The following is a 25,147-nucleotide window of genomic DNA, read 5'->3' as shown; positions in this document are numbered from 1 at the left end:
GTTCAGTTAAAGCCTTTTCTTCATCTGTGTGCGATCTTAGCCAGCATGAGCCCTCTCGTGGCTGTGTGAGGTTACAGCGATTCAGCCTCTCTCTCTGTGTGTCTGTCTCTCTATCTCTCTCTCTCCGTCTCTCTCTCTCTCCGTCTCTATCTCTCTCTCTCTCCGTCTCTATCTCTCTCTCTCCATCTCTATCTCTCTCTCTCCGTCTCTATCTCTCTGTCTCTCTCTCTCTCTCTCTGTCTCTCTCTCTCTCTCCATCTCTCTCTCTCTCTCTCCCCGTTTCTCTCTCTCTCTCTCTCTCTCTCCATCTCTCTCTCTCTCTCTCTCTCCCCGTCTCTCTCTCTCTCCCCCCGTCTCTCTCTCTCTCATTTAGGGGTTCATGTTCAGAAAGGATTTATTATTCTTATAGACATAAACTAACACAAAAGCCATGACTAATATACAATTAAGAGTATTATTAATTTAAGAATGTATTGTATTATTTTTCTTTTGTTTTATATGGTAGTACTTCATTCCCTCTTTTTTTATTGTGTTTTTATATTTTATAATAACTTTCACATTATTGCGTTGTAATCTCAAATTGTACAGCACTTTGGTACACTTTTTGTTTGTTATGGTGCTTTATAGAAATCATACATAATTTAACTTTCATTATGGGGTGAACTATTGCTTCCAAACCAAATCAATGCCAACTATTTCAGAAGCGCTTTACTACCATTCTATCCTGGAAACCTCAATATTTTACCTGTAGTGCATATTTTTCTATAAAACAAACAATGGCTTACAAACTTCGGATAAGCATTCCAGGAACAAGACACGAGTTTAGACTATTTTCTATGGCATTGAAACATAGAGCAGTTTATTAACAGCATAACTGCATTTTTCATCGTTATACTACATTAGGGTCTATTTTGTAACGTGGGCCAGCTTACAGGTTCATGCATCTTACAAACAAGTGTACAAATTCTCTCCAAAACTTTGGCATAAGTTCATAGCATCGTGTGTTTAAAATGCTTTTTCTCCATCTTCAGGCACTGATGCTCAACACCCCGCACCAGATAAGGTTATTTTAATATATTATTAAAACATTGAATCCAGGCTCAGAAAATAATTTTTCTGACATGTACAACATCTTAATCACAAATGAAAAAACATAAAAAACATGAAAAATCCATAAGAATTGTTATCAAAACATCAATTTATGACGAATCATTATCTTATTCACATTTAGAAAGGAGTGAGTAGGTTCATTTGTTATGCTCTATACAATAGAAAGCTAACAAGAATACGCTAGAAAATAAACACGTGTACATTTCGAGAAAGAAAGGTAGTGTATGAAAATGTTAGAAAGGCAGATTAACTTCCTCGTATTTCCTTCCATCATGCAACTGCGTCATAAGATGCAGAATCACTGATCCGAACATTTGGATTGTCTCTCTAAGATGGTTAGTGGTTTTAAACATGTAAAGCAGTTTTTCATTGTGTCTGACAAGGTGCACGGCTTATCCACTTTTGTATTTCTGTGTGAAACAAATCATTTTGTGCATGTTTTGTGCATTGTGGCCATGCAACTACATGAAAGCACGTGTATGTGTTTGCGCATTTGGACGGTTAGGGATCCGAGCCCTCCTCTGTTGGCATCCAAACGCAGTATCCGCAAGATAACTTACAAACACGCCACCTCAATTGACTGAGGTTGTCACAAATTCATCGTAAAAGATTCACAAGATTTGACAGGATTTCCCAGTTTAAAAGACATTTCTACCTGCTAATGTATTCTATGATGATATACATACATAATACTGTAATACAAATCAATATAAACATCAATGTTCTGATGTTTTGATCATGGCATTAAATACTGTATCTTATGCGTATTTGTTGCATCACACGACAGGCGTTATGACAATGTTAAACACTGTTAAGTCAGCCGTATGACACTGGATGCAATGAAACCAACAACACTGCACTTGGTAAAGACAGCTAAGTTATCTTACACTACATCCACACAAGTCTTACTAAATGACTGCATGACAAGGAGGAATTTTGCTCGCAATTGGTTTTTATCCTCCGCATTATTTTGTACTTTTTCTCACGAGCAAGAATTGCAATGGCAAGTCCTGTTAGTGCCAGGCGTGTCCGGTGTCTTTGTCCATACTGGAGATTCATCCACACCAGAGAGAAGTGTTTCCCCATAAATGTAACAAGAAAAAGGGCTAAACATGGTGAAAATCCAGTCTGCCTCCTAATCCACAGACGGTCTATATTTCAAGAAACGAAATCAACGAAACAAGAACGACGTGAAACAAAGATTTACACCCGGGGAAGTGTTTCTCATGTCGTACAGGCATCCCTTATGTCTCAGCAAATTTTCCTCCATTTGAAATATTCACATTTAGAGTGTGCACGAACACACAAGCACCCACAAGTTCAAGTGATATGTCTACAAAAACGTACTATTATTTGTTTTACAGAGTTTGACTATTTTTTCATGTATTCTTCACTGCGGCTTAAAGCCACGGCAAACGTTGCATTGCACTGCACTGTTACACAGAAGATTAGTGCACCGAGTTTGTAGACATTTTTTTTAAAGTACAAAAACACTTACTATTTACAAGGAGCGGAGCTTGCGAGTTGTGTCTTATTAAAACACGCTCACAGATGCACGAGAGGCAAACACACACGCCGTAAGTGTGCAGTTGTTACAGAACAAGATACCGAATGTGCATAATGGCTCAACGGCTTGATGGCTATCAACACTGTGATGATTACATTAGACACAATATAGATTACACTGTCAACACAAACAGGACGATTTGCTAATCCAGAGTCAGTGTGATTCGGTTAATTCAACATTTGTAAACCAGAAATTCATAATTCACACAAAAATGACATTTCTGTCATAGTTTACCGTCATGTAGTTTATTGAAAGTAACACCCAGTTCAGACTACACCATTTTTTTGTTGTTGTTTACAATAATGACTCCGATTACGTAGACAAGAAACAACGTCAGGCTGCGGCCCAACGCGCCTACTTATACTAACTATAACCTAAAAGCATGTACTGTTATGGAAAGGTAAATACGCAAGGCCGTATGCACACCAACGCGAAACTGTATAATTGAATTTGTTAATTTAGTAAAGCGTCACTTAAATTGTATTAATACAGTGTAGAGACACTAAACTCAACCCTCCCGCAGTGAGTTTTTGGTTATATCAATCTTTCACAACGTGCGTTATGTCATCAAGAAGGCCGAACTTCCACAAATAAGAGTATAAACTCACAATGGCGAATTAAGTTTTGTAATGTCTTGTCGTCATACCTATTTATGCTAAATTTGGCTGACAAATCTGCTAGCTAAACTTGGCTAATACATTCGTTAGCTTAATGCTAATTTAGGTACCTCTCTGCTATTGCTTGGCAGTATTTATGTTGATTTATCACTCTGTCACTTAGCTCCTCAAGGAAAAGGCAAGATTATTGCTGCCGTAACTCCACATACCTTTCCTTCATTGCATAATTCAGTAGGAGATTCCGTGCTCCAATTGGTTAATTTGGAAAAAACAATCATGTTTTGCCTCTAAACATCCGCTGACATTTACGATTTATCACAACACTTTTTACGATAAAAAGATGGTGCTGAAACCGTGTAGTCTGAACCTGGCATTACACAATGTGAATGGTGACCATGGACCACGCATCCACTTTCATTGTATGGCAAAAACATAGACATTCAGGTAAATATCCCTTCTTGTGTCTATGGAATGGCACACGAGCGAGTAAACGATGACAACATTCTCATCCTTGGGAGAACTATCCTTCATAAGGGCAGAACATCACATGATAGTGATGGATATCTATAGAAGCAGAATGCTCCCATATTGCCAGGAACTGCAGCGAAAGCGCAAAAGCTGAATCTTTAAACTCATTTCAAACTATATCAACGTTGTAATTTCAAAAAATACCCCAAAATATAAAACCCATCATAAAATCAAATGTCACAGGGACATTAATAGGAGGAAGTCGTAAAAATGAGCGCGGTATATAAACCACACTGCTGTGGTAATGTGGTCGTGCAGTCCTTGCCAATATGGCGGCCCTGAGAGATTAGTCTGCAAGGTTAGTATAAGACTTTTTCTTTCGTGCAGACGACTGGGTCCTCCAGAAGAGGGCAGTGTAGTTGCTGTGATGCACTGCGTGAGATTCGGGGAGTAAAAAAATGGCAGTCTGACTGAACATTTGGCAAAATGGAGTCTTTAAAACTGGACTGAATCACGTTCCAGTCGGATAGACGTTAAAATGAACCAACGTGGGGGAAAATCTCTGGAGACAAACTTCATACTGGTGGACTTGACAGGTGGATAGAAGGTGGATGTTTGTTGGGCTACGTTTTTGAGGTCGGTTAATGGATGGCCGAGTGGGGTCGGTGGATGGCTGAATTTGGTCGGCTGTTAGGAGCGGAGCGGCTGGTTAATTCTGGTCGCATGTTGGGTACCAGGCCGTTCTGGAATTCTGTAGGCTGGGGTTGATCCGGGCGACTGGTTGCCAGATATTTAGCTCTCATGCTTGAGGTGTACTGCAAAATAGGGTTAAAACAGGAGAACGGGAAATAGTAAAACCTTTAGCATTTTGTTTTGTTATGAAGAGATAATGATACCTTCATTCGATTGTTTTTTTTAAGTGAGGATAGGTCACAATTTCGACAACTTTTAAAACACATAAAACACATATAAATATGAACCTCATCCTGTCGCTTTCACTAACTCTACTAGTTAACTAACACGCATAAGACAGAAAAAGACAAACTGACAGTCATTTGGACAGCCTGATGGTTTTTTTAAGCCAAGTTACTATGATGATGCACAAAATAATTAAAATAAATCATTTATTTATTAAAATATGTAATAAAGTAAGCAATAGAAACATTATGATAAACTGAAGAAACAGCAGTGAATGAGAAAGACACAGAAAGATACAGGGAGATTGATAGCAGTCGTTTGGTGATGGGGTTATTATGTGGACATTTTACAACAGACATGCATGAGTTTTTTTTTCAGATCTGTGAGGTAGACACAAATTCATGCATATTTTAAAGAAGAAAAATCCAGAAAAGGAGAGACTATTCCATGATATACAAGTCCAGCATGAACCAGCAACCAAGAAGTTGAGCGGAACCGGAGCGGTCTCTCCAGTCTGGACTTTGAAATACGCATGCGTCACATCCAGGGCGTGTAAACACGAGAAAAACAATTGGAAAAAGACGGCGTAAGAGTGGCGATTCGTATATTGGTTGTTACCGTTTTCCGTACTCGTACTAATGAAATGAAAGATGCCCTTGCATGCCAGGTCTAGTTAAAAGAGCTGTCGTAACCCCAAAGGGGTCCCTCGCTCCCATATATATTGCATTCCGTCATAAACTGTACATGCAACCATGCAAACTCCAGGATTCTGCAGAACCCCTTTGGCCATTTCACAACAGTACGGGGCGGGTGCTTGGTTTAAAAATGACAAGGAATTCCATTTCAAAATAAACAAAGGGGAAGATCACCCCAAAATGAAACATTATTTTGTTCCAAACTTAAAAAGGTCAACAAAATATTACAATTCTGTCATCATTTATTGACCCTAACATGGTTTGAAACCTGTGTGTGACTCTTCTGTGATACACAAAAGAACATATTCTTGAGAAATGCCTTGGTGGAAAGTCAATGGGGACCAATGGTCGTTTTGTTACCGGCGATCTTCAAAACATCTTTTTTTTGGAGAAAGACGTTTTGGAATGAAATGGGGGCGAGTAGATGATGAAAGAATTCTCAATTTTGTGTTTCCACGCTCCTTTTTTCATAAAGTGAGTGGGGACCAGAAACCGTGGTCACTATTCACTTTCATTATACTTAGCATCAAAAATCAAAGTCAATCTGGGACAATTCTCCTTGAGTTTTCCACAAATAAAACTACACATGTTTAAAACAACATAAAAGTGAGTAAATAATGGCAAAATTTGGATTTGGGGTGAAGTATGCCATTAAGCCAAAAGTGAGATTGGCCAGTCACTGAATGGGATCCGCATACAGGCTGCCAAATTGACCCTCGATATTATGTACGTGTGTGTGTGTGAGTTTGGTTCAAACTTCTTGTATATTCATAGTCTGGTTGTCACATGATATTCATCAGTCTAAAACAAAAACTGTTTACCTTTCTGAATCATGTAGTATACACAACTCAAGGGTCAACTACAAGGTTAAGCACTGGGCAGGGTTTCAGGAACATCCGTGCCTTCTAAAATATGTGACTGCGCTAACCCTAAAGACGATTGAAGGTTGTGCATGCGTGCTTGTGTAAGTGTGCTTGTGCACTTACTGACGGCGGGGGGGATTCTCTGCCAATGAGTGGCGTGTTCTCGCATCGAGGGGTCTGAAAGTTAGCGTTCTGGCTCCTGCGTCACAAACGAGACACCAGTTACTCGGACTCCCTACTTACGGGAGAAATTTCCACAGCGCATGGCAACTCCGAGATGCACTGAACTTTACAAATCTGACACTGAACTGCAGGGTAGGACTATTCGAAAGGCCACTGAGAGATACCACTAAGTATCATATCGACTATGTTTGTGTAACATTTATCCGTCTATCATGGCGAAACGCATTGCACATGGCAAATTATTTACTCATGCCAGGATATATTGCTTCTATACGTCAAATAGTGACGGTAACTTCTCATGTGAAACCCATGCAGTATTAATCTTAACCTTAATCCTACGATGCAGTAAATACAGCAAAGCCCATGCAGTATACAATACTAGCGAGCCTATCCTACAAGACGTGTCATCCAGATAATAGTTCAGTAATACCTGTAACAACCCTTAATATCCAGCCCATGCATTAAGATGAGGTTAGCGTGGCTACACTCACATGTACTCAGTGACTGGTGCGTTGCTGACAGTATGTGCCGCAGCGGGGAGGCTAGCCTCGCTGCCGTAGGTGCTGCTGCCACAGCTGTACAGGCTAGGCATGTGCACGCGGTACAGGTTATCGTGCGGCGCTCGCGCGCTGAGCGTGGCAGAAGTCTCATCGCCATCCTCCTCCTCAGACCTTCAGACAAATTAGCACAGGTCAAACACGCGGCCCCGGGTCAGAGGGGAGGGCAAAAGGTCTTCTCGCTACACTTGGTCAACTATTTGCAATCTTTTTTAAGCCAATCCTTATTTGACATTTCTTTCTCCAGTTTTATGTTTGGGTAAATTACATGACATTCCATTTTATTTGCTGTTTCCAAAAAAACTTTATGATTAAAATTATTCAAATAATTCAACAGGGTTAAACTGTTTGTCATAAATATGTAAGTCATGAAATACATATTTAGAAATCTATAGAAAAACGGTTGAATTTGTTAACATGAACTAACAACGAGCAATATATAATTTTTTCGGCATTTATTAATTTTAGTCAGTGCCAAAACAATTGTTCATGTTAGCTTACTGCGCAACTTTAGTTACAACTTCATATTAAAAAATGTGTATGCTGAAATTGACATGAACTAAAATAAATACATCTTATATTGTTCACTGTATTAACTAACCGTTAACAAATACAACCTTATTGTAAAGCCTAACTGTCTATTAAAAATATCATAAGTCAAACTCAAAAATCTTATTCAGCCTTGGAATTCAACCAAATAGCAAGCTAAACAAATCAAATGCAATACTTTTATAGACCACTTCGCAAGATCTAAACACTGGTCCCAAAAAACGTTCGCTCTCATTTTATAATTTTTTTATCTTACATATGTCATTTAATTTTAAGGATTGATTTGGTTATGCGTGTTCTATTGGTTGTATTCTGTTCAAATATTTTCGTAGTGTTAAAAATCTGAAACAGGAAGTTCTTCTGGACCAGGGTTGAACCGGAGATATTTACGTTTTCCGGAGTGGTCTATAGATTTCCCTTTAAACACTTTGTAGCCAGAATCTAATGTACTATTGCTGCCATTGCTTTTAAACTTGAAATATTCCTGATATAAAAAATAAAATAAAAATCACATAAAACTACAGTGGTATGTCCAATGGATGTCCGTAGTAACCATTGAACATTAAATTAAGAAACAGTCACCATGAGTTAGATTTCAAACGTAAAAAAAAGAAAAATATTTCTTAAAAACAACCAAAATAAAGAAAAAAAGTGGATCTGTGAATGTGTAGATTTGGATGCCACTTGTTCAACATAATGTTTAAGGTAACTCCGAACCCATGATTTCCAAACACCTTGCCCAGTGTGTAATCTACGCAAATGACCAGGTTTGATACAAATCAACAAAATGTTTCAATAAGTAAACTCTTCACAAATGCATGTCAGTATCCGTTGTTGTTCTCAAGCTAGTCCAAAGGGAGGCAGCATTGTCCACAAAAATATCAGAATTTGTGATGGTTTCTCTTTGTTCTCTCTTGCCGTAGAAACACGCATTAACACGAACACGCATGCGGACGATGTCATACCGTCTATTAAATACTTATACTCTCAAATACTCATTTTAAAATGTAGTTTTGTATTTATGCCCTCCTAGCAAGTTTGAGGCGAGTGTGTCTCTCACACATATAAATGGGAGTTTTTGTACAACAAGGCAGTGGGTTTTCCAAATCTAATACACAAAGAGAAATGAGCACACAACAAGACAACAGAAGCTACGAACGGTCATGAGAAGATGATGAACGTGAGAAAACAGAAGGGGCAGATGTTAAAATTAAAGCATTAAACACATGTCGGTTAATTCTCTGTCTGTGAACTAAAAGTCTTTGTCTAGCCTTGCAGAAGATATTAGGCGACTTCATTTTTGTGCACTAGTAAGTTCAAACAACAAAAGTGGCTTCCGCCACACTTAGCCAGTCTTGTTTGGCACACTTTGACCTCTGCCCTCTCACCTCTTGCCCTGCCAGGTGTGAGGCACGCTGCAAACGATGGAGCTAAACATCAGCGCGGTGACGAATGAGAACAGGACCAGATAAATGAGTCCTTCCACCCCGTCATAACACAGTCCAGTCAGAGCCTGCACATAGTCCTGTAAGAGACCAACAGAGACGCCTTTTAAACAGTATGTTTTTTTGGTGCCGATTTTATTCCACAGAAGTGACATGCTGCAAATGTATTAAGCCTGTATGCACATTCACTTTTTTTGCCATTTCTTTAACCTGACAATAAAAAAAAGATGAGCCATGTGTCTAATAACAATGCTTTTAATTTAGGTTTCACAAGGTGAGGAGATTTTCAAGCCGGATATGTTATAAGAATTCATACAAAAATGATCAAGATGTCACTGAAATGTCTATAAATGTCTCATTTCGCAGGAGTTATGTGAATATGTCGAATACAAATATTTGTATTAATATTAATAATAGGGACATTAATTGTGCTTTGGAAGTGAAATATCTGGTGCCGATGACGTAATCAATGCTGGTGAACTTCCTGTTTCAGTTACACAAATGTTTAAACAAAATACAACCAACAGAATATTTATTACAGATTTAAAATAATACATTTCAGATTCCATTTAATTTAATAAGATTTGAATATATGTAAGATTTAAGAATTACTAATAATAAATCAATAAAACCTCAATAGAAAAACTGCTCTGGATTTTGCAAAGTGGTCTATAAGCTTAGAAAAATCCTTATTCCGTCATCACAAAAAATGAAAGTAGTAACGAAAATGCATAGGTCACAAAATTGTTTTACAGTATACACAAACAAAATCCTCCTTTTTATATAGTGTTTTAAACAAAGACAGAACTGTCTTAAAGCGATGGTTCAACCAAAAATAAAAATGCTGTCATCATTTATTCTTGTCATTTCAAACCTTTATGACTTTCTTACTTCTGCAGAACACAAAAGAAGATATTTTGAAGTATGTTGGTATCCAAACAGCACCGGCCCCCATTGCCTTCCATTGTATGTACACAAAACCAATGCAAGTGAATGGGTGCCCGTTAACAACATTCTTTCAAATATCTTCTGTTCTGCGGCAGAAAGAAAGTCATACAGGTTTGAATCGATTTATTTTTAGTGAACTATCACTTCAATGTTTTTATATAAAAATCATCTAGGCAAACACACACGTACCATATGAAGGCTCCGACAGTCAACTAAAGCAGTCAGGTGGTGAAGATTGATCTCAGTGGAGTTTAACACGGCTTGCATCTCCTCCAGGTGACTCTAATAAACCAACCCATCAAGAGACAAACCACACCATAAGATCGACATCCACCCGGTCATCTTTCTTTATTTACACGTGTGCATTTAGAACATGCTTGAATCCGAAGCGACTCCATCGTCATTCAAGGTATACATTTTATCAGTATGCGTGTTAACTGGGAATCAAACCCGTGACCTTTAAGCATCTAAATAGTGATGCAATGCACAACAACCTAACCTACGGGGACATAAACTCGCACCTTCGTCTTGGGGAATTCTCGGATAGCCGAGCGCAGGAGCTCAGAAACGTCGTCCTGCATCTCCACAAGAGCTTTGTGGCTTCCGGAGAGTTTCTGCAAAAGAGAATTGATGATTAATGGGCTACATTGAAGAGAGGAGAGGGCGATGAGACAGAGAGAGAGAGGAACTACCTGCTGAAACGGGTTGGTCTGTCCCATGCTGCACTTCAGATAATACTGCAGAATATCTAACACACAGAAATACACATTAGCTGTTAGTGAACATGCCGTGGATTCCAGACATCGTTTCTGCATTCAATCAGTTAAGTTAAGTGCCCATGGGGAAGCTTATACAGCCACATTATTTACGACATTGGTAACAGACAATTGCGCTTGTCAACCACATGGGGGAGCCGTGAACAAAAGTTCAAACCAATGGAAAAACAAATGAGCTAATGTAAACTAACAAAACGCCAACGAAAATTGGGTTAAAGATAACAGTAAATCTGTTGCTAACGCTCCAGACATCTGCCTCTCGCATGAGTCAATGTGACCTGCTAGTTTATTATTTACTAAGCCAGATGGTTGTTAATACCAACAATGCCAAAAAGCATCGTGATATGTTAAGATATCAATTTTCTTTTCTGTCTGTGTGAAAGAGAGACAGTAAGAGTGTGATGGCATTGGAGGACATTTGGTTATTATTGTGCAGTCGTGTACTAGAATAAAGGTGAAAACAACCGGAGGTTTAATAATTCATTAAGCTCAGGATCTGAACCATTCACAGCTGATGCGGGTGAAGTGATCATGTATTTGAGAAAAGTTATCAAAAGGATTACATTAAACATTAATTTAATGTGGTGGAGTAAGACGTCTCTGAGAAACAAAGTCGAAATGTTTAAATCAACACCCAAATAGACAGTTTTGCGTTCGGAAATTAGTTTGAGGTAAGGGTGTGTTTGTTTGGCTATGATTTCAAATATCTTCCTCGTTTCTCAGAAATCCTTTACTGCTTATTAAATACATTTAAGTATCGGAGACGCTTGTTTAAAGTTATTTACTCTACTGGACAAGGGAGAGAGGGAGCGGATGCGTTTGAGAGCGGATTGTTAATGTGTTGTGGAGGGCCTGAAATGGCCATGAATGGTATTCCCTGTGGGAAGTAATTAGCAATGATGTTCATGTCTGTCCCAAATAGCCAAAGCAGGACACAAAACCGGCTTTGTGCACGGACACCCTGTGAAGAAAACCCTTTCTGCATAGCAATGCTCCACAACAGTTTAAGTCAATTCATTTGTGTGTACGTGTGTATGCACTTAACCATATTTTGGGAACAGATTTGTACCCAAATGTAAGGAAACCCTCATTTTGGGACATCATTATTTGTAACAAATGTAGTTATAAAATTTGCTTAAATTTCTTAAAGTTTTCTGTTAATATTTGGTTCCAGTGAAAATGTAAAAATATGAAAACAACAGAAGTCCATGGATAACCTCATTCAGTAAATGTGTGTGCGTGTACATTTTCTATTTCTGTCAAAGTTCAGGCTGGAGTAAAATTCCCCTTAACTCGAGGGAATGCATACAGTGCATGTGACGCAAATTTCATCACCAGAATATGCGCGTATCGTACCTAGCCGCGATAGGCTTTCTATTGCTTGCAGTTATTCGTTTAACCATCAGGTGGTAACAGTGTCCTGGGAGCATCGATTCAAGGTAGTAGAAGAACACAGGACCCCTGTAGGCCTGGAGAGGTATTGCAATATTGTGTTAAAACGTACATGTGTAGCAGTATACCTTGCAAGGTTGTGCATTCGGTTGTACTCGTACGCATGTCGCGTCCAGGTAAAATAAAGAAATATGCCACACGCTTTCGGTTTAGGGGTGTAGAAGTCTATAGTAACTCTCCAAGAAGATAATAAAACAAACCTTTGTGTGTAATCTTTGTGGATCTTCATACACATCCTTACATTAAACTCAGAACCATCATCACATTCAACCCAATCATAATTTAATAACTATGTTCATACCATACATGTAAATAAATAGTACAGATTAACAATTCATTCATTCATTTACTAAACATTCAGACTGTTGTGTGTAAGATTACCTTGGTTGATAACAGCGTTCTCACGAGTCACTTTGGTGATGTAAGAGTCAGGGGCAACACAAAAATCACTGGCAGTCTGAATGAGAGAACAATATATGACAGAATTACACACAACCTTCAAACTAGACCAGAAGCGTCTAATCCCTTAAAGAAAAACAGGCTTAAGTCAAATGAATCTGCTCATTTACTCACCACAGCAACAGAAAACTCCAAACCAAGAGAAGCCCAACTAATCACCAACGTCAACACACCAAGGAAACAAACGCTACAGAAAAGACAAAGAAAAACTGTGTTAACTACACTTTAGCTGGAAATGTGAAAACAGTAGAAGTGACATTGAAGACAAGTGGTGAAACGGATCGCGTTTGATCCGTGATCCGGAACGCATGTGACCCAAGGAATTAACTGCATCATTGCGGAAAAGATAGTTTCAGCACGCACGTGGTCTTGTTCTCTCTCTAGTTTTTGCGCATTATCGTTTAAATCTTAACTTAACAATTTTGAGTTGAGTCAAAGCGCAAATGACGCACTACATCAGCAATTTTGACGCGCCCGCCAACTCATGATTCACTTACGCATTTAAGACAACGAGAGAAATCTATCTTATTCTATCAAACTGTACTACATGTTATTATTTTATTTAAGTGCTTTAAATGTATTGAATACATTAAACATTATACTTAATACATATTTTTACAGCTTGATAATTGTGTTGGAAGCCCTGTTGCTGCTGTAAATGTCTAAATCTCACTCCAAACCCTTTTTGGACTACACTAAAATAAATACAATAAATAAAATAAAAAATAAGCGTTACTATAGTAACCTATAGTGCATTATAGTATTCTTTAGTAGTAACTATGGTAAACGGATTAGCTGAAGCAAATACAGCACTAGACTAAATACTGTAGCATTTACTACAAGGTTCAAAACAGTTTACTATAGTAGATACTTTTGCATATCATCTTTTTTAATCATTTTAAGATGAGCTTTTCCTTTAAAAAAAAGTTTTAATTTTAGTCTATATCCAGTGTTTATGCTAGATTTGCAGCCGTTTAAACATCTAAAAGTGGGATTTATAGAAGACCCAATGAGTTGCTTCCCTCTCGGGTTTCTGTGTTGTTGATGGATATATTTCGGAAGGCTTGTTTAGGTCTAAGCTCACAGTGAGTAACAAAGTTGGTAAACATCTCTAGAGTTTCAAACAACCTCCCACTGACCAAATGTGCTTCTACATACACATGCACCCACAAACGCTAATAAAAACACAAACAGTAGCAGAAGCGGTGTTTAATTCCAGCTGGAGGAGTGAGAATGTGAGCCAGGCCAAAGCAAAAAAGATCTTCACTCTCCCTTGTAGCGATTTCATTTTGCCCCGATCCATTTCAACTCCTCTGATTCGTGCTCTCTCTCTCTGTATTTCTAAAGCTTACGAAATAGATTTGAGTTTTGCACAGTTACAGGCTAAAAATAGGCCTTTTCACACAATGGTTTTCAACCTGGATATTTCCAAACAGACTTTTTTGCTGTTACTTTGGGCTGGAACTCAAAATTTCGTCTACTGCCTACACATGCGGTTGCCTTCTGAGGGACTGACGACTGATTTTAGCAGCATTTCATGTTAGCATGTAGCTAACCAAGGTAGCACAGGTACGTCTGTAAGATGTCTGCTAAAGATCTGGAAAACATCTGCTGTATAAATGGGTCGGGTGACGACCTCTAGATCCACGTTCTTTGTCAAGATGCGAAAATACAAAGCCACTAAGTTTTGGTAGGTTTTGTTTTTACGTGAACTCACCTGATCAAGATGCTTCTTGAGTTGCGTATGAGTCCAACCAAAACAAGCAGACCGATTATCACATCAAAGAGCAGCAAACCCAGGTAACCCAGCCACCTAAAAACATTTTTTTCAAATAATGAAAGTCTATATGAACATCTACATAAGGTTGCTGTAGCAACGTGCATGCTGACCTGTACCAGTCGTACTGTTCAGTTACAGATGCCAGGTGATCCAGAGAAAGCTCCGTATTGCTCCAGAAAGGCACCTCCACGATCAGATTGATCAGCTCGTCCAGCTGGCCCTGCAGTTTGTGGACGATGGACAGGTAGTCCGTCTGTTTGGCGTACACGGTCTCCAGCTGAACCAGACCCTCCTGCAGGGTTTCATTCAGACTGCTGGTGCTCTCCGATACCTATCAACACATGCGCACTCATAAGAAACATATTTGGAGCCCCTACAATTACATTCCTAGGCACATGTTCCATTTAATGTTATCGAAGGCAACAATGTATCATAGAGAATGATAGTTGCTGTAGCATTAGTAATGCTACAGTCGCAGGTTTCGAAAGGAGTAAAGCATTTTAAGCATTTGTAGAAATGTAGAATGTCTTCATCTCAGAGCAAACAGAAAGCTGAATGACTCACCAGTTTATCGACGCCTGCCACGGTTTGGTTGGCATGGCGCAAGGAATATGTCAGCCGTGTAACTCCATCGCACGTTTCGCCGTTTCCATAGAAACCGACTGCAATGCCAGCACTGCGGGAAAGTGATCAAAGCGGGAATTAATTCCTGCGAATGTGAGTGATTGTTTTTATGGGCTACGATAACACAATCTCACAAAAATAATTTTCTTGGTGGCGATAATAGAATGTAGAAAACCATAATAGAGATCAGGTTCTCATGTGGAAAATAGGGGTGTGAAAATATATCGATACGGCGATAAATTATTTTAAGGTTTATTTTATTTAAGCTGGTTTACACAAAGATGTTCGAATAAGGTTTAAATAAGTGGCTGTTAAATTGAGAAATGTACCAGTATATACAAATATTGAGATGTTTTAAATGTGTCAGTTTATAAGGAGAAGCTTTTAATTCATGCATAAAATGTTGAATTACTTGAACTGTTGGTAATATGTTATTAATTTACCTACTGAAAAAGTTTAGTTGACCTCAATAAAGAGACAAATGTTGCACTTTTCAAGGGCATTTTGTTTTCATAGTTAGGTAGATATTGTGATTATAGAATTGGAAAACAATATATTAATTATACTAGTACCGCCACATCATGATATTATCGGTATCGAGAGCCATGTATCGTATTGTGGGGTCCAACCCATAGTTGAAATACTTTTTATTAGTAAGCTGAACCACATCTGAATAATATTTTGCAATGTGTTATATAAAAAGCATGTAAAGAATCTTAATTTCTGCCATTATAAAAACAAATCATCGCTAACGTGGCAGGAAAAGCAGTTGCTAAATGGTCAACATCTTTGTCTTCAGTACACCGGCAGGTAAAACTTCACCCATCACCGGTTATTGACCCTCTAAAACCGTCCATGACCCTGAAAGACAGAGATAATACAGGAACCTAATTTATTTCCGAACCTCGCTGACCTCTTAGCTCTAGCCTCAGGAGAAGACATACGACTCAATTTTTTCGGCAGCACTGACGGCAATGATAAGGTGCTCTCGACCATCTACAAATCTTCTCAGTAACACACACACTTTTACACGAATCACAATGTGCAACTTACACTTATGGCCATGTACCAAAAGATCTAATCAGAACTCCTTAGCAACCACATCACAACCCAACATCCAAGCATCACAGTAAAGTACCACTTAAAGGTACTAAAAGTTCCCCCAAAAAGGAAAACCCTGCCATCATGTTCTCCCAAACACGGTGTTAAGATCTTTATTCTGTGAAAAGGAATATATTTTGAAGAATGTGGGAAACTTAACCGTTCTGGTGCACTATTGACTACAATAGATGTTTTTTTCTGTCCTATGTTCAATAGTTACAAATATCTTTCCAAGTGTTTACCAGAACAACGACATTTACAACAACTTTCATTTTTGGTCAAACTATCCCTTTAACATTTTGTACAAAAAACTAAAGATAAAAATATATCTGTCACAAATAAATAGACTGACTAACCCAAAATTTTGACCTTTTATACAACTAATTGAAGGTTTGTCCAAAAAGGTTCAATAATTTTGGAGATTTCACTTTTAATGTTTATAATGGGTAAGCATGTTTTATCTAACATCTACACGCGTTCCTGCATGTGTTTGTCTTTGTCTCTGTCAATCAAATACAAGAGGATTTGGGCAGGAGAGTTCTTCTAAGCTTAAGAGTAAGTGAGAGACCGAGATATCGAGGGGGGGAGTCACGTGGCTCACAAAGGCTTTCCCAGAATCACCCGCTCTGACCCTTATCATTTGTTTTTCTTTTGATCTGTGACACCGTGTGTGTAAACAATTACTTTAATGCTTCCCAGCGGTTAACTAGAATGGTCATCCAGTAAAATGGGTTGACAAATAAGATAATCGGCATTCAAAGACAGTAAGAAAAATACCATAGTAATACCATGTAACATGAACAGCCATTAAAGATGTTTCCCTAAGCTCTTCTTAAGTGTGTAGGTCACATGAGGTTTTCTTTCTCAAAAGACGTAATTGGCTTGGACCAATGACATATATGGGTTACTTACAAATAGCCACAAACCATAACAAGATCATATCACACAGACGGTTACAAAAAACAAGCCTTTACATTCACAGGCCCACTTTGCTTTAAATAAAATCTATTCTGGCTTTAAGGGTCGATTTCTGAGCCAAAGCAATCGCTAATGTATTAGTGAACCCAAAATGAGTCGCTTGTTTGAAGGTTTGCAATAAGTAAACAGCAGGCACAGATACACAAAGAGACAAATCTTGGTGATGATCAGTCCGGTTTTAGAAAAAAGATTCAATGACGACTCTATGCGGCGAATGGACACACATACGCAGAGCCCCCACACACAGGAAGAGACCTCCAGTGCATTATTCATTTCTAAGCATCCGTGTTCAAAAATCTGATTCTGTTGCCATGGCAACATCGCCAAGGCACCGAGGGGGCAGCGCCAGGAAGACAGAAAAAGAGACATGCAGTACATAGTGGAAAAAATATTTTATTGAGACAGGAGGGTCATTTTTCGCCCTGGATAAAACAACCCAAAACGAAAAAAAGATTTTTAATCAGTATTTTGTCTTGTTTTCCAGTGAAAATATCAAAACATCTCAAAAATAAGATATGACTACGTCGAGTTAAGATGATACTGCAACTGACATTAGATTAAGAATCAAGTTTTCAGAAAATGTGTCAGAAGTCAATGTAACAAAACACAGCAACTGATATCAGAAAGAAAATGATAAATGATAACATTTAGTTAAACTTATTCATGCTTACTGCTCTATATTTTAAGTCATTAACAGAACTCTGGTAAAATTATACTATTATTTTGTAACAAAAAGTGTAACCAGCTCAACCAACTCAAACGTGCATTGAGCTAAAGCTAAAAGACACAACACTATGGAGATAAAGGATTTTAAGGGGCGGTACAGTATTTTAGGTCACCCCATGAGCGTATGCATATGTGAGCGCATGTGTGCACTATTTGATGTGCTTAATGATGCATGAGGCACAATGGGTTTCATCTGTTGCGACATATTCACATGATGTCTCCCATTTCTGTCAATTTATCATTCAATCGTTCCCCTTAATCTCTGGCATCCATCTCTCTCTACGTCTCAATGGAAGAATGACAGATGTGTGAATATAACAGATTTTCCTGTAAAAAAATATAATTTATAAAGACATTATAATGGTCCTCATATGCAGATATATAGTTATATCAGTAGCTGTGTTTCCAACATTCTATTAATGCCCAAAACTGAAATATCGCATAAAACATTGTGCATCAGGAATTCTGTGTTGTCACGCTGAAGTGTATGCGCATGTATTCTTATCGGAGGAAAATTTGAAGTGCATGAGACACAGTTTTTATGCAACATGATGCCAAAATGTTCATAAAATAGGTGGAAACAAGGCTAGTGGCTTAAAAAGGGTGTAATACAAAATCCATATTTGCAGTACTTAAAATAAATTTGCAGTGTAAAATTCTAGTACAATTAAAATTAAATTATAATTTGCAATCCATAGTTTTTGCCTCTCTTTTTGCACCTCTAAAATTGCGGATTACCAGCCTATATAGATTTTGTTAATAACCCTTTTTTATTTTTTATGTTTAAAAGTTTTATGTTTATGCATAAACAATAATCTTACAGTTAGGAATCGTGGTGAGGTAAGGAAATGTATTATTTGTAACAAAAAGTTACGGACTGCAGCTTTAGTCAAGCTCAAAACTTACATTTTCCTCCAAGATGGGAATACATGAAAAAAGGAAATAATAATAAATAACATAAAAACGACTGCCAACTGTTTTATTTATATAAATTAACAGTCGGGTCCCAAAATCTCAGCTCTTCATAATAACATGCAGAGTGTGACAATCACAGTTTTTCCCTAATAATAACCAAGGCACAGTATTTTTGTGAGGCGTCTATTTCAAAACCCATTACTACAACCCAGCCGCAGAACACAAAGGAGCAGCTGGTTTCATTAATTCAAGCCATTGCAGGACAATTCGACCGACATGATTCCACCCCATAACTAACGCAGACACTTCATTAAAGCACTTAACCTCTTTGCTCATGGGTCATTTCAAAATGGTTGCTGGCCTGCTTTGACCTCATTCTATATTTGGAGCTGCCATTTCATTTTGAGAATGTTAAAACCCTTCGGCCAATCCCAGCTTCGTATACAGGGAAAACTCTACATCCGCTATTTGTACTCAGACTTCCCCCTTGCTCCTATGCAACTAGTATAGAGACACTCGATCACATCGTTTGCAATGCATCATGGGCACTGCTGAGCGCTTTGCCAAGATTTACTGCTTTTATAGACGCGTACATCATCGTTTCATCTATGAGCTCATGACAGGTCCATCTAAAATGTTCATGATCACGCACGGTGAAGATGAATGGGGTTTTTACGTCCGATACACACATTCTCTCGCTCTCAGGTGACACACGTTTTGTGTTGAAGTGCACGAGATGGTAACCAACCTGCACACGAGCGTGGCGATGATCACGCACCAGGCAGTGCAGCAGCAATCAGCATTGGGCGAATCCTGTCTCTTCCTGCGGCGACAACACAGCCAAAAAGAGTAGAAGAGGAGGAAGAGGAGGTCCAATGCCAAACACACCAACGCCGCAGCACCTAGCAACAGCACGGCCTACAGAGAGAGAGAGAGCGAGATAGAGAGAGGGATAGAGAGATGTGAGCCAAGAGAGTAATTTAAAGCTCATTGTTTCTAGTCAAGCAGTAAATGTGCCGTGAACAGTTTTCAATACAATTACCTCTTCCATTACAGGCTTTGTGTAGCTTATGTTATTGTAAAGGTTGTTTACCTTTATAGTCTGATGATGATACAGTAGAGTAACATATAATGACACTGTTGGCATACTGCTGTGGTACCACGGACCAATGATGCACAAGATGCTTATACCAAGTTGTTGAATAGTAACCTTATTCATTTTCCACGGTATTAACACAGTACTCAAAGGCACTCTAAAAAACAATTGTAATTCAATTAAAAATATTAATAAATCTACAAAAATATATGCGTGTTACCATGGTACTTTTGTATGCATCCATTTGATATAATACCGATCTGCGTGCATCTGCGTGCATCCTCTGCACAGCAAGTGTCTTGATCTGTCTGAAATCTACAACTGGCTACTTCGAAGAACCATGCAAGTCTCCACATGCAGCACAAGTAGGTCACGATTTACAAGATCGCACTTTCCAATGCTGTAACCACATCAAGTTGAGCTAGGTTTAATTGGACAATGAAAGGCCATATTTATAGACCGCTCATCCAAATAATGGGGGCGTGATCACAAGAGGGTCCCACATAGTGATAAAATAGCAGAAAATGGAGCATATCAGAACAGCTGATAATCACCCACTAACTGGCCTCTGTGTGTCCCGGTCTGATGCCCGACCACTAGGATTCAGACATTTAGACGTTCCTCTCTTCCATTAGGATAGAGAATGTCTCTTACTGCAGCACCCACACTATGATGTCATCTCCACCCTGAATGTTTAATAGACACGATGATCTGAAAGAGTGGGCTGGTATCTGTATAACAGCCCGAGCTTATCGTGATAATATTTTCACTGCAGGTTTTTCTGCGAGCTTAGAAACCCGTATGTGAGAGGACGTCAGCTTCTCTGTTGATGTGTCAAAGCTCATTTGAGTCAGTCACTCAAGACAGCGTGTGTTTAGAGATTAGAGAAGATTTATAATCGGCTCACACACACACACACACACACACGTTTCTAAAGTTACCTAAACCAGGACAGAAACTTATAGTTCTTTTTAGCAACTAAAAGATATCCTGAAAATAACAAAGACATAATTTATTAATGAATCATGTTTACAAACGAAGATGTCCATTAATGTCGACGGTTGGAGGCTGTGTTATATTCAGCGAACTTCAGGGAATAGATTCTTTGCAATACATTGCTATGTAATCCCAAATACAGTCTTTAAAGGGTAACACAAGATATCATATTCATCTTGAGAACCTATACAGTAGTATTGCATACGTCGTATCTTCGAAGAATATTTAGTTCGATCAAATTTATAAAATAGAGATACAGCTGTACCATTGTTTCTGGAAAAATACGAACTGAAGTGGGACGGAACTACAGCACAAGCAGACAAAACACATTATTGCATTAATTCCTTTGTGTTTTTTACATTACGCACGTTTGCGCCGATTGCTAACAAAGAACAAACATGTGACTTAGTTTGACGTTGAGTTTCAAACGATCTCCAAATCAAGCGTTATATCCACCATTTATATAACATCCATCACTGAAATGCCGTGAACAAACAGACACACCTAAACTTCACTATCGCAATAGTAACGCGCAGCAGCTGCAGGCCCACAGTGCAGACAATCTTGATGGTAAGCGGAACCATCACGAAACATACGTCATATGTCAAACTCATTTTTTAACAAGTTGACCATGTTAAGCATGAGAAACCAGCACGTTCACCAGTGTAAATAAGTCAGAATGCATGACATTGCATGTTATCCTGCCTTTTATCATATATTTTTGGTATAATGATCTTGGTATATTTGCGATCTTTTACTTTACAGTTCAGATGAAAAGCATTCAAATTTACAAAAAAAATGTCATAAACATGTGATGTAGCGTGAAGATTTGAACGAGAACACGATAACAGTTTAAAGGCCTGTTCACACAAAAAACTAAAAGAAAATTAAAGAAAATTACTTTGACAAAACCACACCAACTATCCATCCTCTATATTGTTATATTTGTGGTGTTGTCTCCTTTATTTTTTTAAATATAGAACAATTAAAAAAATACTTAGTTTCCATAGTTATTGTTCTTGGTGGGAACCGGGCTCAACTACGATCAAGCAAAAGCAAAAAGACTAGACGAATAAATCCAGGAAGAAGTTGAAAGTGGGGGGTAGAAGTCTGCAAATCTCAAATGTAATTATCTTTACCAGTCCTCAGAGACTGAACTTCAGTTTGTATAACGCAGCTTCAGTTGTAATAAAGAGAAAAGTGGTAGGAAACACAATAAGATTATCAAAAGTCCCTTGAATCAAGTTTATGAGAGCATAAACAAAATGTGAATGTGTGTGTGTAGGGAATTCAATATTACGTTTAGATAAGTGTAAAACTAAGTGCAAAAATCGTAAGTGTAAATCTTGAAATTGAGCGGATTTTTAAGAATGTAGGACAAGAAACAGTTCTTTGGCACTTTCCATTGTCATATTTCTGACTATGGTAGTCAATGGGGTCTATGAACGGTTTGAATACAAGCATTCTTCCAAATATCTTTCTCTGTGTTCAACCAAACACAGAAATGTATAGATTTAAAACAACTAGAGATTCATTACAGAATATTCATTGACCATGTTTACGAGGACAACAATATTCCAATATTAACACGGTTAGGACAATACGCCGATTAAGAATGTACCATGCATACAGAGCTTTTTGAATACCTTAATCCGTCTAAAGCCAAAATCGTAGTTAACACAAATCGAATAAAGAACTGCAGAATAGACATGTGCACATCTGTAGGACATTTCACGGCACTTTTAGGGACAGGATACACACTGCAGTGGTCCACCATTTGATGGCAAACAAATGAGCATGGCTTCAAAGCTTGTTTTCCCAACAGGAAACGAGGATAATGTTAACAATTCTTAAAGAAATTGATAATATGAAGTGCCTATAGGGCCGTAGGTGCAGATCTTGAAAATTCAGTACAGCACAGCGATTTAATCACGATAACATTTACTTAAGATTACAGTGTGTTGATATGTCAGTGGTACATGAGTATGTGTGTTTACAACGCAACTTTCTCATGTAAACCGTTTTATCACTTGTCGTGAGTGACTTCCTGCCAGCTGGGCCCGTTTCCTGCCCAATATGCTTTTAATTATTCCAGCCTTCCCTGTCAAGAAACCAAACACTAGCTCTTGTTTCACAAGTCTAACAAGTATGGCCGCAACACAGCTGCAGGAATCAACACCAGCCAATAGAAAAGCAGATTTAGTCGTTCTTATTTTTTGTGTACGACAAACAGATAAAGTAATGCTGAGACCATCAGTAAAGTAAGACTGAGAAACCAGAAGCTTAGCGGTACAAACCAAAGCAGATGTACAGCATCTGCTAATCCCATTTCCCAAATACCGGAAGGAGAAATCCGTAGACAAAGGTGGATGAACCCAAAGTCCCAGGTTTGTAACCCATCGGTTTATTAGGGCCCTTTGATTTCCGTGAAGCGGAAAACATGTAATGTAGCAAACACGCAAGAAAGTACCACTGAACAGCTTATGAAATTCAAGTTGTGCTATGAAAAGCGCAAATCATTATTCAGCTGCTGTTACAATGGCCCAAAGATATCCTATCGGTGCATCCATACACGAAACCACTGGGACATTTCACAAGATATCTTCTTTTGTGTTCCACAGAAGAAAGTCATATAAAGGTTTTGAACAACATGAAGGTAAATAAATGACAACAGAATTGCTATATTTTTTAATGCACTATCCCTTTAAGACTTAAGGCTGTACATTCGTCGATTGAGGATGATAATAGACTTTAGTTTTGGGGCTTTTCAATATTCCTGTTCTAAAATGTTAATGTACTGATTTGACTTTGTTCTTTTTAATGTTCGATGAAACTCTAGAGTCATAGGAATTCATTTGCAAAACTGACATGACTTCTCATGTGGAATTAATGTATATAAAGAAGAGCCACCAATTGGTTGTTCAGATCCAGACAGACTACTGCAATGCGAGAAGTGAGATCCAAGCATACCCTTCGCCACACAGATGTTACCAATCCAAAAGTGCATATCTATGTCTTTTTCTCAGGATACAAACACATTTTTCAGGGTTGTTGAAGAGAGGCCTCAGGGAATAATGCTGAACTGGCACTGGTCAAAGATTTCTTATGAATGTTTGTGTTTCTTCATCACATTTTTAAAAGACATTTAGCTGGATAGTTCACTCAAAAATTAAAATCAGTCATCAATTCTTCAACCGTATGTAGTAAAAAAACATGTATCTTCTGTGGAAGGCAAAAGAAGATATTTTGAGAATAGTCTCTGTGAGTTTGTGTCCATACAATGGAAGTCAATGGGATTCAGTGTTGTTTGGTGACCAACGTTCTTCAAAATATCATCTCAAGAAGAAAGTCATACAACTTTGTAATGATGAAAATCTGAAATGATGAAAGAGTTTTCATTTTTGGCCAAAATACAGTATACCTTTAAAATTCCAGCGTATGAAATTTAGCGGCATCTTTTAGGCCACTTTGTCCATTAAAAGCTGTTCGAAGTCCTGTGATCTCCGAATTCCTCCTCTGCTTCATCTCTCTCTCTATCAAGTGGTGTGAACGAGTGCAGACCCCATGTGTTCCAGTGTGAGAAAGAGAGCAACGGGGTACTGGCATAAAGACGATGTGTCCACTCGACAAAAGGAGGCCTACAAAGCACTCTGGGAAACGTTGGGGGTTTAAACCCCATTTTCACAGACCCCCCTAGAAAGAGGTGCATTCATCTTTAATCAAAAACACCCAACCCCCCTCTTCTTCCTCTTTTCACCCTCCTTCTCTCGCTCTCTTTCCTTCTACTCTGCTAGACCAGACAGACCCCACGGCTAGTCATGACCTCATCTCATACGGATCTACACCCCCCCCCCACATATCCCCTGGCTTTCCTTTGACCTCAGATCTAACAAGCAGGCCAGCCAGGCCAACCGCATCTCCAAACATTACCGTAAAAACACGGCACAGTAAATGTTTGATCATGTTCAAGAACACCAGTATTGCTCTTCTTTAACGTTGAAGAGTGGAATGTTTTGGAGGATCTATTGACAGATGTGATATAAAATATACACCATGTTGTTTCTAAAGCAGCGCTCTAGACCACGTTTGATAAATACGTTATCTCCTTCTGAAAAGAAAGAGAAAACGTGATATCTTAGTTCTGTGAGAGCTCCTCGAAACGGAGGGGTGGAGTGAGCCATTGGTTGCAATTCACAACCTCACCACTAGATGCCGCTAAATGTAAGCATTCAGTGCACAAAATCTCTCTTTCGGTTGTATTCACCCGATTTCATTCCGGTTAATGATCTGATGCCGATTAAAATACAAATCGACAATGCTCTGC

At 38.5% G+C, this 25,147-nt stretch overlaps 1 protein-coding gene across 3 annotated transcripts in view; it reads right to left on the bottom strand.

Moving 5' to 3' along the window:
* Positions 1-25,147, bottom strand: part of ttyh3b (tweety family member 3b) — a 28,789-nt gene that overhangs the window by 1,088 nt on the left and 2,554 nt on the right. Inside the window, exons 3-15 of one of the 3 annotated variants that reach the window (XM_079462204.1) lie at positions 19,480-19,649; positions 14,952-15,063; positions 14,498-14,718; positions 14,325-14,420; positions 12,722-12,794; positions 12,530-12,605; positions 10,613-10,668; positions 10,442-10,534; positions 10,110-10,202; positions 8,916-9,052; positions 6,913-7,092; positions 6,362-6,437; positions 1,054-4,577 (exon numbers count right to left, since the gene is read on the bottom strand). In XM_079462204.1, the coding sequence (XP_079318330.1) occupies positions 4,404-4,577; positions 6,362-6,437; positions 6,913-7,092; positions 8,916-9,052; positions 10,110-10,202; positions 10,442-10,534; positions 10,613-10,668; positions 12,530-12,605; positions 12,722-12,794; positions 14,325-14,420; positions 14,498-14,718; positions 14,952-15,063; positions 19,480-19,649 (1,557 nt within the window). In that variant the 3' untranslated portion in view covers positions 1,054-4,403. Of the gene's footprint in view, positions 1-1,053; positions 4,578-6,217; positions 6,438-6,912; positions 7,093-8,915; positions 9,053-10,109; positions 10,203-10,441; positions 10,535-10,612; positions 10,669-12,529; positions 12,606-12,721; positions 12,795-14,324; positions 14,421-14,497; positions 14,719-14,951; positions 15,064-19,479; positions 19,650-25,147 lie in introns of those variants that run through there. The other 2 variants (XR_013787009.1, XM_079462205.1) reach the window with 2 other exon arrangements.

Source organism: Barbatula barbatula (genome assembly GCF_947034865.1).
Source record: "Barbatula barbatula genome assembly, chromosome: 8".
Lineage (NCBI taxonomy): Eukaryota > Metazoa > Chordata > Actinopteri > Cypriniformes > Nemacheilidae > Barbatula > Barbatula barbatula.
The sequence above is the reverse complement of the archived record's forward strand: the minus strand, read 5'-3'. Positions and strand labels throughout refer to the sequence as shown.